At 33.6% G+C, this 17,587-nt stretch overlaps 1 protein-coding gene across 5 annotated transcripts in view; it reads right to left on the bottom strand.

Moving 5' to 3' along the window:
* The window catches only part of NBEA (neurobeachin), a 453,368-nt gene that overhangs the window by 279,444 nt on the left and 156,337 nt on the right, over positions 1–17,587 (bottom strand). For 4 of the 5 annotated variants that reach the window (XM_058800580.1, XM_058800578.1, XM_058800579.1 and 1 more), the window contains 4 exons: positions 16,533–16,640; positions 14,799–14,967; positions 13,312–13,407; positions 908–1,346 (listed from right to left, as the gene is read on the bottom strand). In XM_058800580.1, the coding sequence (XP_058656563.1) occupies positions 908–1,346; positions 13,312–13,407; positions 14,799–14,967; positions 16,533–16,640 (812 nt within the window). The remainder of the gene's footprint in view (positions 1–907; positions 1,347–13,311; positions 13,408–14,798; positions 14,968–16,532; positions 16,641–17,587) is intronic. The other variant, XM_058800581.1, reaches the window with a different exon arrangement.

Raw genomic sequence — 17,587 nt, 5'->3', positions numbered from 1 at the left:
TTATCTCCTTCAGTGTTTTACTTGCCTGAAATTTACCTGTACCTGCCTGATAAACTTATATACTTTTAAGTTTAAAAGACATGTGTTTAATTGTCTTTAAGCCTTGATTCAATTTTTAACATTTTAAAAATATTTTTATGAAGAAACTAAATGGATCTAAAATGCAATCACATAAACACTCACAAGACTTAGGTCTAAAATCACAATGGATGGGACTACACTTCTGGAAGGATGATGAGAATTCCAAAAGAGCTCAATCTCTATGTTCAGGATGACTGAGAGGGACTGGACATTTAAAGGCAAGTATATTCATGAGAAAACAGGAAGATACAGCCCAAGAAAAAACAACAACAACTAAGGACTCTTTGTGGAAATATTTGTGAATTTAGTTTTAAGCACTAACTTCTGAAGTTTAACAGCTTCTGTTGTTAAGACCTAAAAGGAAACTGGTTTCCACCATGACCAAGCCGACAATTTGCCATGGTCAAAGCATTTCAGTACCAGAAAACAGTTCAATGATGGATCCAATTAAGATTTAAGCCTTTGAAAGAATATTCTACTGAATTTCTGCACAATCTGTTCTGTATCAGCAGATATTGCCCCTCCTCCTCCTCCTCACTAAAATAGCGTCTTAAAGAAAAAAAGATTTTATAGCACATATATTTCTTTGCAAGAGGCTTGTTTTCCAAGTAGTTAATAGAGTTTTATTCACTGCTAACAGAGAAGAATAAGGTGAATTACTTTTGTCTGTACTGTGTGGTGTTGGTAATACAGAAAGGGAGACACAGTGCTGTTGTTTTTAACAAGCTATAATACCAACCAATAGTAGAATGACCTTCTTGAAGAAATAAAAGCCCTTCAAACTTCTGAATTACATCAATATCAAACAATGAGCCCAACCATATACCTGTCAAATGAGTGAAACTGCATGGGAAGTATAGCCTGAGCTTCTCTCTTCAATGCAGGGTCTGGGTAAGGGATCGGATCTGGGCCACATTCTGCGATTTCAACAGGGGCTGCCACAAGACTTTTCAGTATTTCTTTGACATTTATTCCTTTACTTTGGCTGATACTGGATATTGATGATGCAGGTTTCAGAATTTCACTGGGGCTTTCTGTTAAGCTCTCCTGAGATTTCTTCACTTCTGAAGACAAAGTAGACAACAGCTCACTCATAGCATCAGGACCTGTGCTGGTCTCCAAGTCTGTCCCATTCAAAATATTGGGCATCTGTTCATCTCCAATTCCAGAATCTGTATGAGGAATAGAACTTTCCAGCTGAATATCTTCAACCGGTGTTGGTGTTTCTTTGTCTTTGATATTTTCTGGAAACACAGTTGGTGTCTCTGCAGCAAAATAGAGATTATGAACAAAATTGAGTTTGATATTTTCCCATAAAATATGATCATAAGGTTTTATATGACAGAAACGTGTTAGGCAACAAATAACGGTATTTTAAACCTTGAAAACTCATTCTACATACAAAATATTTTACCTCCAGCAGCTGTTTGGCATATAGACAGACTTGGAAGAGGGAGCCCAAAATTGCATTATACAAACTCAGTGACATTTAGAAACTACAGGCCACTACTCCTGCAGTAATCAAACAGCAAAATACTGCCAGCAAAACCAACACTAAAAATTATAAGTTATCAACTGTAGAACTCTATGATCCTTGAGCCTACTAGAAAGGAAAATTGCAATCACTTATGCTTTTGGATTACTGTAAAATTTACTCTTGTATTGCTGTCATCACATATTAAGTTTGCATTCAAAAGAAAACTTCTAGATCACTTTTTGCTTTGTGTTTTGTTTAAAATGTGTATTACACACATTTCTACACATATCATTGCACTGAATACAGATTAATTTATACATGAAGGAAAACAACAAAAGTTATTATTTATTTTTTAGATTACTCTTCTTTTCCCACAAAAGGTAAAATTATGTCATTTAGGAACAATTAATGAACAAAATAAATACAGCTTCATAGAGAAAGGCAAGTGAAATCTGTTGAGTTTGGAACATTTCCAGATTGAAAAGGATTCTACAGCATATTGTAACCGAGAAGACCATACCTCTAATAATTACTTCAGTGAAACAGACACAAAATCTTTATTAACTAAGAATAATTTGATATGCTTAGACAAAAGTCAGCTAGAGTTGTGAGTAACTTGTATCCTAATTTTGGTTAGAGAACAACAAATTGGGCTATTTTTATTGACAAAATGCTTTCCTAGTTTATTTTAAAACTACATTTTCATTAAATTACTTGTCTTGATTACAAAATTTAGCAGTTCTATGTATGAAATAAGAATACTTTTTTAATGGCTCTGATACAGTGGTTTAGATATTATGGGTAATATTTTATGGCGTATTTAAATGAAGCTCATTTACCAAAAAAGGTGCATCAAAAATGTAACTTTAATAACAATCTCATATCTCACTATTGATTTTCTGTTACAGTCAGGTAAAAAATACCTATTTAGCATATGGGCATAAGTGTGAGTACATACATGTATACATAAAAAAATAATCTGTAAGAGATTATTTTTGTGCTTGAACTAATGGTCATGTAAACATTTTCATACATACAAGTAATAAGAAAGAACAGAAGAGGCTTTTAAAAAGATGAAGCAGAATCACCCATTATAAAGGAGCATTGTTTTCTTCTTTTAACAGCCATAAACACTGAAGCCACTTCCTTCTTTTTCTCTTAAGTGCCTTAAATGCATCTTATCAAATAGATATGAGCTCTTCTTTGTGAAGCAGGAAGTAGAAACTGGATTTATGAGCTGCGTCAAATGCATTTAGCATCTGCCAGGTCAGGAAGCAAAAAGATCCGTATCTACTTAGTACTGCCTGTATTTGGCACAGAAAGACATCTGATCCACAGAATGATGCTAATGAATTTTCTGCTTGTCTCTTTAAACTCCATCCATACAAAGATAACACTTCTCAACTGAAGGGAAGATTAGTACTGGACAGGCAGTAAAGCAGGTTGTTGCCCATGAAATGTATGGTGAATAAAATGGCATAAGGCTCCATTATTATGCAAATGAAAGGAGGGCACAGAAAAAAGACTATGGTCCACTACATGGTGAAGTTAGGTTACACCCAACCTCAATTTCCATTAAGGTCAACAATGCTGAACAAAAAACCTGGTAGAAATACAGTTGTGGAGAGTCAACTAAACTACGTTGAGTAAACCAGAAGATTGATTTTAACACATTAAAAGCTGTTGTAATGAACTGACTCAGCCAATTTGGAACGAAATACCCATGATATTACTGGTCTAGTAGCAGGCTCTTTTGCCAAGCAGATGACTGGAGACAGTAACATATCACTGAAGAAAACCATACAAGTTTTCTCTTTTTAAGAGATAGGAAAAAAATTATCAGGACAACTGCAAACCTTCAATAAAAAGCAAGATTTCAGGATTTATTATGGAGTAATGAATAGTAACAGAATGCAGTGAGATAAATTTAAAAAATGGATTTCTAAAATGAGCTTTTTTAATACTTATTGTTCAGAGAAAGTAAGGGTCAATATAGTAAATTCAGTAAAGCTGGGGTTGTCACAACACATTTAAAATTTAGTCATGAGACCCTGGATATAATTAGAATGTGGGAAAAGAAACTGGCTAAGAAGGAGCCACCCATTACTTTCAAAAGAAAAGAAAAGCCTATAACATTGATAAAAACTACCATGGGAGCTATTTTGCTAAAATATTTTGAATAAAGGTTTCAGGTAAAAACATTGTGGCTAAAATTGCTGATGACAAAATTACAAGGTACGACTGACGGTCACAGAAGCACGATTGTAAGAAGGCATTATGGCAGAACTGCAAATTACATTTAATAGGGAAAAGCTTTGTATCTAGTGAACATCACAGAGCTCCCCATTATAACTGGAATTCATCTTTGGTAAATGACTGAAAAGAAGGATTTGGATACATGAATTAGTGGGTAATAATTTAGTTGCTGATACAAAAATCTCACAGAAAAGGCAAATGTAGCTCCAAACTTTTTTGAATATTTTGCAACAGCTAAGCATTAACAGCATTAGAGGAGGCTCTGGAAGGATTCATTATGGAATACCGTGTACGCCTTCATATTTGAGAAATGTGGAAGTGCCACTATGGAGGTACTTAGCAATCTGCTGTTGCAGAACAGAATTTGGCTGACATAGTCTGGCCAAACTAATAATGAGAAGTTATACAACAGCTATCACAAGCTGTAGATGAAAATTAAAAAAAAGAAAAGATAAAAAAGGATTGCAGGCTTGGCACGAGAAAACCAGTGCAAACTCACCAAGAATAAATTTTAATTTGGCAAGTGACAGTCATCAATACATAATTAAGGTTATGGAGAAGCTTTCCAATCAGCATAGCAAGTTAAATGAAAACAGGACTAATCTTGAGATGCTATAAATAGGACTGTACTTAATTAATACTTGCAAGTCAGCAGGTGACTTGCAAACCTTTGTTCCCAAATGAAAATAAAATTATGGGAGGCCTGCGTCATTTGATGCTAAAAATGGAAGCAAAATTATATTTGTGGACAAAAAATTTCAGTATGACACACTATCAAGTACATAACACTAATTGAAAGGGTTTAGGGCAAAAATATCAAAGGAAGTTATTCCAAATTCAGGCAACTGTAGGAATACTTGATTTACATAAAAATCAGATTTGTATCTTTACTTTTTTTGCTGTGTGTATCTTCAATACCTAATACAAATATGCTACACTAAGCCAATTCAGGTCAGTCTGATTTATCATTATGAATAACAATATCTAGAAACTACTAAGTGGAGTGCATTAACTCTCACTTTTAAAACATCAAACAAGCTAAATGAATAAGGGTTTAAAAGGTTCAATTTACATTTTGTGCCTTAACAAAAAATAACTTAAGAACTGATAAGACTTAACTACTTTTCAGGTAAGAATCCTAGCAAATTAGGATGTGTGAAATCCACATAAATATGTGTGAAAAGATGTATTATAAGACCTTCTTGATCAGCATTATTATTATTATTATTCCCAGTATTACTTTAGGTGAATGGTAAACTTCTTAGCATAGGTCACAAAACCCGACCAGTTTTAGTTATAAAACTGGATATTTTTAAGTTCTGTTCCATATTTTTTACACCATGTATTAGCACTTATGTTGCCTTCTGAATACAGAAATAAAAACTGATTCATAAAGTGATTTAGAAAAATCTTAAACCAGAAACATCTATTATTTTATAAAAATCCTAAATACTTAAAGCAACTTAGCAATATGGTAAACATGAACAGAAGCAAAGCCACAACTGATTGCATCTCTCCACGTTCTAACACTGTGACAGAAAGACACTAAATTTTCAGCAAACCTCATCAGTTTTCTGCAGCACAAGGCCATGTCAGTAGACAAAGCAGAATCATTACTAGATCTAGTGATCTTAACCCTGTCAGAAACAGGCAGTTGGAAGCCAGATGCCTCCTTCTTACTGTTTTTCATTCTAACTAATGAGTTCATCTACTACATTATGGGAAAAATATGGGCCTAAGTTAACTAAATGACATATTGTATATCTGGTGACCTCATCCGTCACGCTCCTTCCCTAAAATATCTTGTTTGCTTGTGATTTATGAAGTGTATTGTAATTGTTTTAACCTACTGAGTTACCTAAATAGCTCTTGCACTGCCTCCATATGGCTAAAAAATACAACCCACACTTCCCTTATTTATTAACCTAATAATGAGCCGTTTCATATGTAAGGCAAATACACAGTTTTGTCATTATAAAAAAATGATGATACAAATCACACTTTTAATATACACTTTAAAAAGATGGAAAAATTAAAGTGTATTTTCCTGTGATCTTCCTGTCTCTTTCATAGCGTTAAAGCTTCCTACTAGATAAAAATGTGCTGACATTTTTCAAAAGTAAGATAAATGAAAATTATTTTTTAAATTGCTTACAATATGGCTGAAAAAATATTAGGAAGCAATACTATCCCAAAAAATTGTCAAATCTCTACTGTAAACAATAGAGAAACATTTGGCAGAGGAAGGGTTTGGTCAACCTTGATATAGGACTTGCTACCACCTTTTCCTGCATTTGCACTGAAAAAATTGATGAGTTGTTTTCTGCATGGCTATCTTAAAGTGCTTGTGATAACCTTAATAGTTGCCTTGTATAAAGCCTTGCAAGTTTTCTACAAACTTCTAGAAACAGCACCCTACAAGCTGAAAATGCTTTCATTCCAAGAAGGCAGGGATAGCTTCCTCCATAGGTGGAAGAGTCAACTAACCAATTTCTAAACTCAAGGCCATAAAGACAGAGTGGAAAAATTCTCCCTTGCAACATCACTCAACTTATTTTCATGTGTAAGAAGCAGCATAATTAAACTGAGATGAGAAACTAAATATGGGAATAGAATCAAAGCATAATAAGGTACATCGAGAGAAGTAAGGAAGAATGAGCTTGCAATAGAAATGTCCCTGGAGGTCAAGACACAACAGTGAGAAGAATTCATCTAAAAGAAGCATTAAGTTTCCAAGCTACTCTCTATCTGCTACTCAGGACTTTCTCTTCTCTTGGCATTTCTATTTCCCTGTGAAAGTTTTATATTTTTATCACGTAAAAATTATCATTATAGTGACCTTGATCATGGCCCAACCATGTAGAATCTAGATGGTCTAGAATTTTGGCAGCTTGGCTGGTATTAATCTTCATGTAGCTATGCATTAATAGGCAAATTTGGTCATGTCCCACTAAAAGACTTCATGGAGTTCTGTTATTTCTGAGGCAAAGTAACATGAACAACACTCAGAGTAGAACTCATTTGCTGTTCTAAAATATTTTTAAACAAGTTTCTTTTAAATTTTATTAATAAAATGTGAGGGAATAGAGCCTGGCTGAGGGTTACAATTTTCCATTCTTTCACTATCAGTCTTTTATCTACGAAAACATTTGATAAACGCAGCCTGAATTTAACCTGCATCTGTATTTAGGCAATATATTTATCCAAGTTTCTGAAATTCCTGCCAGACCAAACACTGTCCCTTTCCTTGTACAAGGACAGCAATTGCACAGATTCAGCTGTCTGACAGCATGCTGCTCCATGTGCACACAAAGAGGTGGAAGCAGAGCACATGCCATGGCAGCCTCTGGCTGGCAAGAGGAAAAGCCACAAGCAGGATACCTCAGGGCTCTGACAGGTGTGGCTGAGGGCAGAAGGAACACATCTGAAAATGAGGGGACTGAGGAAAGTCAGATAGGAAATGCTCTGGGGTGGATTGGCAATTGGAAGGGCATAGATTTTGGTACAGGAAATTTAAGACAGAGGGTTGGGAATTTTCCTCGTAGCCAGAGTGGATTTGTGAGGAGAAGGGATGTAGCTGCCAACCAGGAAAAGCAGAGAGGCACTGAGATGGGAGAGGATCAGAGCCAGAGAGACTTAGGGTGGGGAAATCAAGATTGGGAAGTGATTGAAGAGAAAAGTTATCATCAGCCTCTGTTCACAGCTGGATGTGCATGAGTGCACATCTTCTCTTTTTGCTCTCTGGAAATTTCTTCTATGTGCTCAAATTCCTCATAAGTCTCATTTGTTTCTTTCCCTGCAGTCATTAAAGCAGGCCATCCCTACCTTGACCACAGAAAGGACACTGAAAGAGCCATTTAAAACAGAACAACTTCTTGATCTGTTTAGGCAGTCTTTAATCAATTCTTAATTCTTCTTTACTACTCAAAGGTCTTGCACTCAGTGTTTGATGGATAAGACATCAGTCTGATTGATTACCTGGCTGCCAAACAAAATGTCTTAAGCCAAAGCATTACCAAGATATTAACTTAAAGACATGAAGAAGATACAATAAAAATAAGAAAATGAGAAGTCCTAAGAGAAATGTTAGCTTTAGAGTAAACCAGGTATTTACATTTTGAAACAAAACCCAGATGGAAATTAGGAACAATATGGTAACATGTTTATTTCCCTAGGTGAATTTCCCTAGTTTTTTCAGTTTATATTTTTAGTAATTTATTTTTTATTGTGTAAACTCATACCCACAAAATTAAAAAATAATTTATTTTAGATACTTATGATAATATCTGTATTTCTGATGTATGCTGAGAAAGATGGTGGTTTTGTAATTAGACATTTCTTACCAATGAAATTTTAAAAAAATCTCTCTCTGTAGGTTACAGCATCCAGCAATAAAAATTAACAGTGGAGCACAGAGAATGTTCCATATAGACAAGGAAACATATTAAAACATTTTGGTTTAAGCACTACTTTTTAAAAAACTGAAAGTTTTTAAAAAAACTTTTAAAACTTCTGTAATTTGTACAAATAAATGAAATTAAATTAATTCCTATTACAACTGCTTCATACATACAAAATTACTGATCAATTAATAATAAAATATATGTGCAAACATCTCCTATGATGCCTTAAGTAGCTGGTAAAGGGCAATAAATAATAGATTAAGATGTATTCATTACTATCTCATGATCTTCAAATGTATGTCTTTTCAGATGTAGTTGGAATAAGGAGCATATGTTTCATCAGAAGAGCAGTATGATTATTTTAAGCAGCAGGCAGAAATTCAATATAATCAGAATTTTATGAGAATCATGATTATCACCCATGCTCCTTATAGCATTCTCCTTTCTTGAAAATATATACAACTATATTTTGAGTGGGATGGAGACATGAGATTTGTCAGTACTTCCTGAGGCAAAGAATATTTTCACAGGCAGTGGAAATTTGTCCTTTAGTCCACTTTGTATACTCAGGCTGTTATCGTCATGCAAAATAGTTTGAAAATAGTCTGGAAATCTCTATGCTACTACATTAGAAATACAAACAACAGTGTAATTCCCAGAGTACTATATACCTAGGGGACCTGAAAAACTAGATACTTTACTTGTCTTCAGAGAGAAAACTATTTCTGCAACATTTTAATATAGTTTGTTCTGTCAAGAAAAATAAATCAATAGCTTCCAGTCCATCTGCACCACATATCTTTAGGAAATCTATTAATTTACAGTGCTTTGGGAAAAATACAGGCAGAGATAGCAAGCAAGTGGAAAAGTCAATCAATTTTTGATAGAAGTTTCTGATAACCTATATACTGATTTGCTTCACACAATATATATATAAGCTAAATATGGCACTGTTGCCATACTTTCATTTCTGAAACACTCATGAATAATGCAAATGGAAACATCAATTTTGAACTGAAAATATCTACTCATTACTTCGTTAATTTTAATTGTGTTCTCAGTAATTTACAGGAGGCCAGCTGAAGTGTAAAAAGGAAAAAAAAAATATTCATATTTTCTACTGTTGGAGATGTGGAAACACTGTTGAAACGAATAGTCCAACAAGTCTTCAAGGAAGAACAGCTTCAATAGCAACCAGAAGTGGAAAAACTCATTTCAAGTGATCCTGACATCTATAGCTAAATCTTCTTGAAATTGGTAGCTATAATTTGAAAAGGTTACTCAATTTTACATGGTAAGGTTTATTAGCTGTTGTTAACAGAAGATACCATGCTCCTCTATTCCTTCTCTTATTCTGATGGAAAGGTGTTTCCCTCTCAAAATATGTACTGATTACCCACTATCTGGTAAGAGAAAAGGCTGCTCCTAGTTTTTGTATCTCTAGTTCCACATCTTCCAGACATAACACATAACAGAGAACAAAATTGGTTCATAACAATTTTAGGAAAATATCCTTATCTAAGTGGAGAAATCAACAGAGAACAAACCAATATTTTCTAAGCTATTACAATTGCTCCCATTTCAGAAATGAAAATTTTGGCATTTTGTGCTAAGCTCACAAGGGTAGCTCTTGCTAACCAGTCAATGGAAATTAATGACGTCTTGACTAACACAGGTGTATCTATGAACATATGTGTAAAACAATTACAGATGTGGATGGGGATATTACTAAGACACAATGTCATTATTAGATTAGGGGCCTGACATCAAAGAATTTGATTCCAGCTTTTGTCATAAACCAGTGTTTGTGTCTGGAGTTCAGTTATGCCATGTCACAGGAATCAGGATTGATCTGACCAAGACACATCAGCTGTGACAGCTGTAGTGAATGAAGAAAGACTGGCATTTCTAGTGACCAGTAGATCACAAAGCAGGTCAGATGAACTGTACTCTAAATGTGCCCTAACCTCTCTTCACCTATTTTTAAGGCAGATGAAGATGACTAGCTGAAATATTGATTCACTACTAATATTTTCCAGAAAGTAGAACCTATGCACGACTGATGATTTTAAGACAAAATCCTGAAAATCCAGTACAGAGGTTTTGGACAATAATTTTTAATGTTATTCTCATATTTACTAAATCTTCCTATTTAATTATATTAATTAATTTTAAATTAGGAAGAAGCAAGTCTGCAGTATTTACTTTTGTAGGACTGTGTTTTTCAGACAACCTTCAGATTCAAGAGAAAACTTCTGATCTGCCATTTCCCTTGAGACTCTGGTCATTAATTACTTCAAAGTGTAAAGTTATATGTGACCTAAATTGAAGAGAGAGACCTTTCTCTTAATTTTGCAAGACCTGCTTTGTCTGACTACACACTGACTAATTTAAAAGTACTGAAGACCCTTTAAAGTTATTGGAAATGAGGAGAAACAAAAGCACTTTTGACAGACCTATGATGAGAGTAAATCTACAGATACAGATATATTTTTCTCTCCCTGTGGATCAGGCCAGAAGGAAAAATAAATACAGAGGTATAGAATGTTATAAAGAAATAAATTTTTTCATTGTTAAGTGGTAGTCATGGGCACTACTGTAATAGTTTTTACTTTCTGGGTGTGACCTTTTTCCTTCAAGCACCGTAAGATAACAGCTAGCTTATGAGCAATATCTGAATCATAGTGAAAGAAACATTATTTTGCCTTCTACAAACATTTTAAGTAAGGGTAGAATATATTTCCCTGCAAAATATATTTTAAGGTCTTTTATTTCAACGCTACTATTTATTTATATCCAGTAATATCAGTAAAGAAGGCAAAGTTTAATATTTTTTATGATGATAATGGAAGAGTTTCATATCAAATAAAATGATGTTAAAATTCTTATAACTCAAACTTGACAGCAGCTGTAGTTTCTCATAGGAAGCATTTGCTGATCACATACTGTAATGTACTTGAGACAAGTAGGGTCTCACACAGATTGAAATAGATTTTAACTAAAGATATTGCCCCACACAATGGAAAAAAAAAAAAAGTAAGAATTTCACTAAGAACAAAATAATTATCTCAAATACTGGTAATATACCTAATTCTATCTTACCCTTTCCCTGGTAAGTTTCCTGGTCAGATAATTAGATTCTACTAAAAAAGGAGAAATGGTTGTCTTTTAATGAGTCAACTCCTCTTCCTGAATTAAAGAGCTCTTTTCTTGTACAGTTCTAACTATTATGATACTACTTGCTTGGTAAACAAAGAAAAAGTTCTTTATGTCCATCCAGTGTCATATGGAATGAATAAAATATATCTTCACTTCCAGGTAGCAACCAAATTTCTATTAATTTTCAATAAGTAGAACTTTGATTTAAAAATTGTGTTGTTAATTTTAAAAGCTTCATTAAATCACTTTGTATTAAGTAAAAATAACTTAAAATTTAAAATCATATTAAAAATGAAATTTGCTGCCAACGTCTGAAAGCAACTCAGGTCACTGAAAAAAACCCAATTGGCTTACCCACTGGAATGAAAGATTCTTTTGAAATGACAAATATATTTTGACTTCTGGCCATTACTGACAGCATTTGCAATTTTTTTTTCATGTAACTTTTTATTGATGTTCAAAACTGAGGAACTGTGTTCAAAATATAAAAAGTGGAATTGTTTTTCCTCCAATGGGTAAAGCTGTAAAGAGTATGAGACTGAGACGTCAGACAGTTAAAACCCTTAAGGATCTGATGATATCAACAAATAAAATAATTAACCACAGATAACATTTCCTTTACTGAATTATTTATTTCTAAAGCAAAACCACTTTTCTTTCTAACCTGCTCACACTTTTAATGTAGCTCTATTCAACTATTTCAAAACCAAAACTATTTTACTTGAACTTGAGGTAAAACAAATGCAATAGATAATAATATTATTATTAAGCAATAAAAAATATTTTCTTCTTTGTATGGCAGACAACAATACTAATCAAAATCACAAACCCTGGTTTACACACTGTTAAAAATTAAAAAAAATATAATATTGCATACACACATCAAATTTATACATACATACACGCATCAAAACTCAAGAAGTACCAGATTAACATAGTAACAGTCTAAGCTGATGTAATAAGTATTTTAACAGAACACTCCAAGAACAGCATATGACAAGCATAAGTCACATTATTACTGAAGTAGGATGCTAACTACTCTGTTCTTTATAAACTGTGTGCATTCTAAAAAACTTGAACCTTTTAAAAATCAGTCCTTTTACCCAGTGAGATCTTACAAAATTATACCAAGGACATTTTAATAAAATTAATTTTTTAAAAATTATTTTACATTCTGTGTTTACAGCAAATTGCATGCAAATAATTGTGGAAATGTACAAGTAAACTTGGCTAATGTTAAATACAGGTAACCCTCTCTTTTTCAAGAAATGACAAAAACACCCATGTTCCTACCTTATAGAGTATCTATTAAAACATACAAACAAGCAAAACAAAACAAATCAGGACCAAAACATGTAATAGTTGCTTTGGTAGAAAAATTGGTTTCCTTCAAGAGAAACACAGCACAGCACATTAAGTAACAGGCATAAATAATTCACATACAGTATCAGAGGTTTACATACCATCAGGAAGGCAAGAAAAAAAGCGAGAAAGGAAGGCAAAAGAACAGGAAAAGATACAGGGAAAGGGAATACTACAAAACTACTTTATACTTCATTTGGTATGCAATTTTTTTCAAAAAAGGCCTAATTTTATTTTTATGGGCCTAATATTGTAGCAGAATAACCACAAACCAAAAGCATTTAAATTTTCCTATATCCATTCCCTTCTCCTGACTGTTTTTTTGGCTTTTTAAAATTTTGTTTCATTTTATTTTATGATAATTAAAGATAATAAATTGTAGTGAAGGTGGGAGAGAGATTTTTTAGAAAAATGTAGGCAGGCAGTTAAACTTTTAAAGGTATCATCAGGTCTGATCTCCATGTAACCTGAGGCGTATACTTATTTATCAACAGTAACATCACATTTAGTTCTTGAAGTGCATTACATTAAATAAGAACACCCAAACAGGTTAGGAGATGATGTTAATATTACCTTTGTAAAATGAGTGGGCAAAGCTCTGCTCAGGAATTAACTTGGCAAGGAATCCATGGTTCAAACTTGGGTGAGGGATAGATGGTATGACCACAACTGTGGAGAAAATCATGGAATCAAATGTGAGCCAGCTAGTATTCATGTGTGGCCTGGTCCACTGTGGATCCATGACAGATATCCTTTCTCATTGAAACATGCAAACATGGCATTACCAAAAAAAAAAGAAAGGCAAAAGAAAAAAAAATCCAATTTCCATATCAAGAGATAGGAAACAGCATACCTATTATTTGGGCACTTCAAGAGCAACATTTATAGGGAAAAAAAGACACAGATAGATAGATAGATATATACAAGCAAATAGGCAAGACAATAAGGTATGAAAGTAGCAGTTTCTTAGTTCAGAACCATAACATTAAATGAGGAAGGCAAAAAGAATTATGATTTCTTTTAACTGACTACATTTGTGTAGTATTTTTCAAATGGGAAACCTACAAGCACATTGACTTCAGAAAATTACGTAAACTTAGCAAATTAAAACAGCATGATGAATCATAAAATAATGACTAAATGTAAATATAACACAAATTGGAAGAAAATTTCTATGAAGAATGAAAATTAGCAACTCCATAAATGAAGAAAGCAGTTAAAGATCAATACAAGAACAAAAACATAGACAAAAATTTTTGTGGACAAATGCAGCTCCTGTTTTCAACTCTTTTAACATAGAAGGTAGAGTTATAATCAATCCAATCAGACTTGAAAAAAATAATACTGGACTGAGTGCAAAATATTCGAAACAGAGTGGGGTGAGGTTTGCATCCCTCATTTCTAACAGGTTCTGAGACCTAACAGGCTCCCTCCTTTCGGGCTGTAGAACACATGCCAGTAAAACCACTACTCAAACAAATCACAAACAGTTCAGTCAAAGAAGGCAATAGCAATGTTTTCTTTTTATTCTATTGTTACCATAGGCTTTTAAATGCAGGCACCAATACAGGACTCCAAGAAAGTACTCAGTCCTCCACTAATACCCTCTCACAAACCTCCTCACTCAAACAAAGGGAGCTCACGAGGGCAAGCAGCTGTATTCTCTGTTTATTCATTTTGTGGTATAAACATATCTGTTCTTCCTAACACATAACAAATTCAGGAAGATTTTTGGTGAACTATCTTGTACTTTACAATTTTAACTCTAACAGGAATCCTGTTTTTTTTAAATTATTTTCAAGTTGAAGAAAAATAAAAACATTTTAAAAAATACAAATGAAAATTAGTAATACCTTATAAGCAAGTACAGAGAATATCTGAAATATGCCAATACATTTTAAAAGCCCAAATTTTTTATACTGAAAGAAAGTAGTATGTAATTTGCTATTAGGATCTTAGGCTACTCACTAAAAATACTTTGTAGTAAAATAATTACAGTTCTAAAAAAAAAAAAAAAACAACAAAAAAAATCACATAACATTTGAAGAAAACAAATTTACCTGTACTGGTTGGTGAATTTATTTCTTGTCTGATATTTCTACCTGCCTGGCTCCCAGACCTCGCAGTTTCTCGCTGTGGCTCCAGGATGTCACGGTACTTGGAGACCATCAGGACAGAGATGAAGTAAACCACAGCCAAAGCTAGGAACTGAGCTTGCTTGCTGTCATCCTGTGCCAGGGAAAAAGAAACACAGCTAGAATACTGAATGTTTTCATGGATTTTTTTCTACGAAAACATCACAAGTCTTAACACCTTTCTGAAATGCAGCTTCTGCCAGCACAGCAGGAAATGGACAATGCAGAAGGCTGAGTGGGTACACACAGAGCACATAGTAAGTACTGAATTTTGGAGGTAATTCAGCAACTACACAAATCTTGGGATCTGTGGAGTCAATGGACTTTTCAAAACAGAGGCCTGACTGTACTCTGAGAGTGCTTTAAAGGATTCCTGGCAGCAAGGGCAACTGCCTACTGCTGCCTCAAGGATGATTTTGTGACAGCCCGAGACAGAAGGAGGTAAGGGGTACAGTTGCTGAGAGGGAAATCTAAACTCACTGATGATTCTCCAGCTGATGCTGGATGCATAAGCAGGCATAACAGCTTCTGGTAACACATAAAAGGAGGGAGAATGTACCCCTGTTTTTCTTCCAGAAATAGCTTGTACATTCTGATTTCCCCTTCCACAGTAGATGTCAGCAGAAATCCTAGGTTTCCAGGACTGATTTAAGTGAAAGCCAGGACCACTATAACTTTACTGTCTTCTTTTCTTCTCATCCCACATAATCATCTGTTCAAGGGAAACTGCCATCTATGGCTTAGATATTATCCTGATTGAGATTAAATTTCTCTAATTCAACTAAATGTCTTTTATTATTATTATGTAAAACTTAACATGATAAAATTAAAACTTTAGTTTCTGTCTACTCCTCTACTGGTTTCATCTTTTCTCAATTTCACAAGCATGTACTTTCTATTACAGTTTCAGTGCTTGTTTTCCATGTTTTCTGGGTATTATTTAACTTGGCTGCATGTTTTTGCAAGTCTTAAAAATAATTAGAAATTCTCTTATTAATTTCTTTCATAGAAGTTCCAGAGACATCCTTTCTTGTATTCTTTTCTCTGAGAGTTAAGAAAAGAATAGGTGACAGAATATTGCCTCTTTGAACTCATGTTGGAGAATTTAAACATAGCAGTGTACTTGCAGGTATACCGTAATAATTACTATTGCACTGCATTCAAAAACAAGTATATTGCGGTGCAGCTTTGTGCTAAAATCCATTGCAAAAAAATCTGAAAAACATTTTTATAGACATTTACATAAATAAATGTGTTCAGCAGAAGTGAGAATTGTGTTTACAAACTGATTTGCTGCAGTTCTCGAACATATATACTAAGCCTTCTTTCTACCCTGGTTGGACCAATAGTTGACACCTTTAGTAATACAATTTTAATCAACATATGTGGTAACTGATTTATCTTGGCTGTGTTTATTTGGCTAGTATAAGATTAAGGCTGAGTGTTAAACACAGGTAACTACTAATCTCAAATAGCTTAACCAACATAATTTTTAAGTGCAGAAGGTGGCCAGTAGTTACAATGTCACAAGCAGAGTTTGCAGATAATATAGGAAGTGCCACACATGAAGGATATTTTTAATTCGGGTACAATCAAAATCTCTTTCAAAACATAAGTGATAATTTTGCAGAAGAAAGAATTACAGCACACATTACTCACCACATCACGGAAAACAACTGCTCGTAGACGATTAATATCAACATCCTGCAGAAGTCTATCAGGGTCTTTTATGGGAGAAAGATTTCCAGGGACATTTTCAAGGGGAGTCTAAAAATAAAAAACAGTGAGATTTTTTGGTCCCCTCAAAATATCAAAGCATTTCTGTTAGAACCTGAATTTGACATAATTTTTTAGCTATTACATCAATCTTAGATGATATTCTACATGATACTCAGATAAGGGCTCTAGAAATAATGTGATGCTTTGAATTGTGGTCTTAATGCTATTTAAATTGTTACATATTTCCAGTAGCTTGGAACTGTATCTCTAGACAGAGTTAAAATAATAATTTTCACACAGAAGCTTCAGATTACAGTTGCATCATAACAGAATAAAAAATTATTTCTAATATGCCTATTATGTTTAAAAATGCTGAAGAGAAATAAAAATAATGTTAATTTTACTGGGACTTATTATAGGCTATTGATAATAAAACTGCTAATATTTAAAAAAGATAGAATAGCATGCTTCCTTTAAAAATTAAAACGTATTAAATGTGAGGCCTGAATACCTGAAAGTCTCCTTATGGGGATTTTCCTTGAATTGAAAGTGACCATATTGAAAAAGGTAATGTCTTTGTGAAATTTTATGAAATGAAATTGTGAAAGGAGCTAACTTTGTAAAGGCTATTTGAAAAAGTTTTAGAGAAGAAAAAAACCCCTGATATAGTAATGAAAATATAATAGCAAGAAGGAAGGGATCCTTTACATCATGCAATGTCTTGTATTTTAGTCATGGGCTCGACCAAATTATTTCAGATTTTAATTTCTGTATCCCCAAAGTTCTAAAGCTGTGAACAAGTTAAAAAAAAAAAAAAGAATGAATTAATGACACTGGAAAAACAAAGTGGTAACTTAATACACAATAAAATTCACTTCTAAAAGCAGATAGTATACTGATGACTAAGATGCATTCAAAGGTCTGAAGCTATTGGAACTCAGACATTTCACCAACAGAGATGCAATTGCAGGATTTCATCAAAAGTGGAGAGTACC

Source organism: Ammospiza caudacuta, chromosome 2, assembly GCF_027887145.1.
Source record: "Ammospiza caudacuta isolate bAmmCau1 chromosome 2, bAmmCau1.pri, whole genome shotgun sequence".
In the NCBI taxonomy this organism is placed as follows: Eukaryota; Metazoa; Chordata; class Aves; order Passeriformes; family Passerellidae; genus Ammospiza; species Ammospiza caudacuta.
Note: the sequence above shows the minus strand (reverse complement) of the source record. Positions and strands in the feature narration are given on the sequence as shown.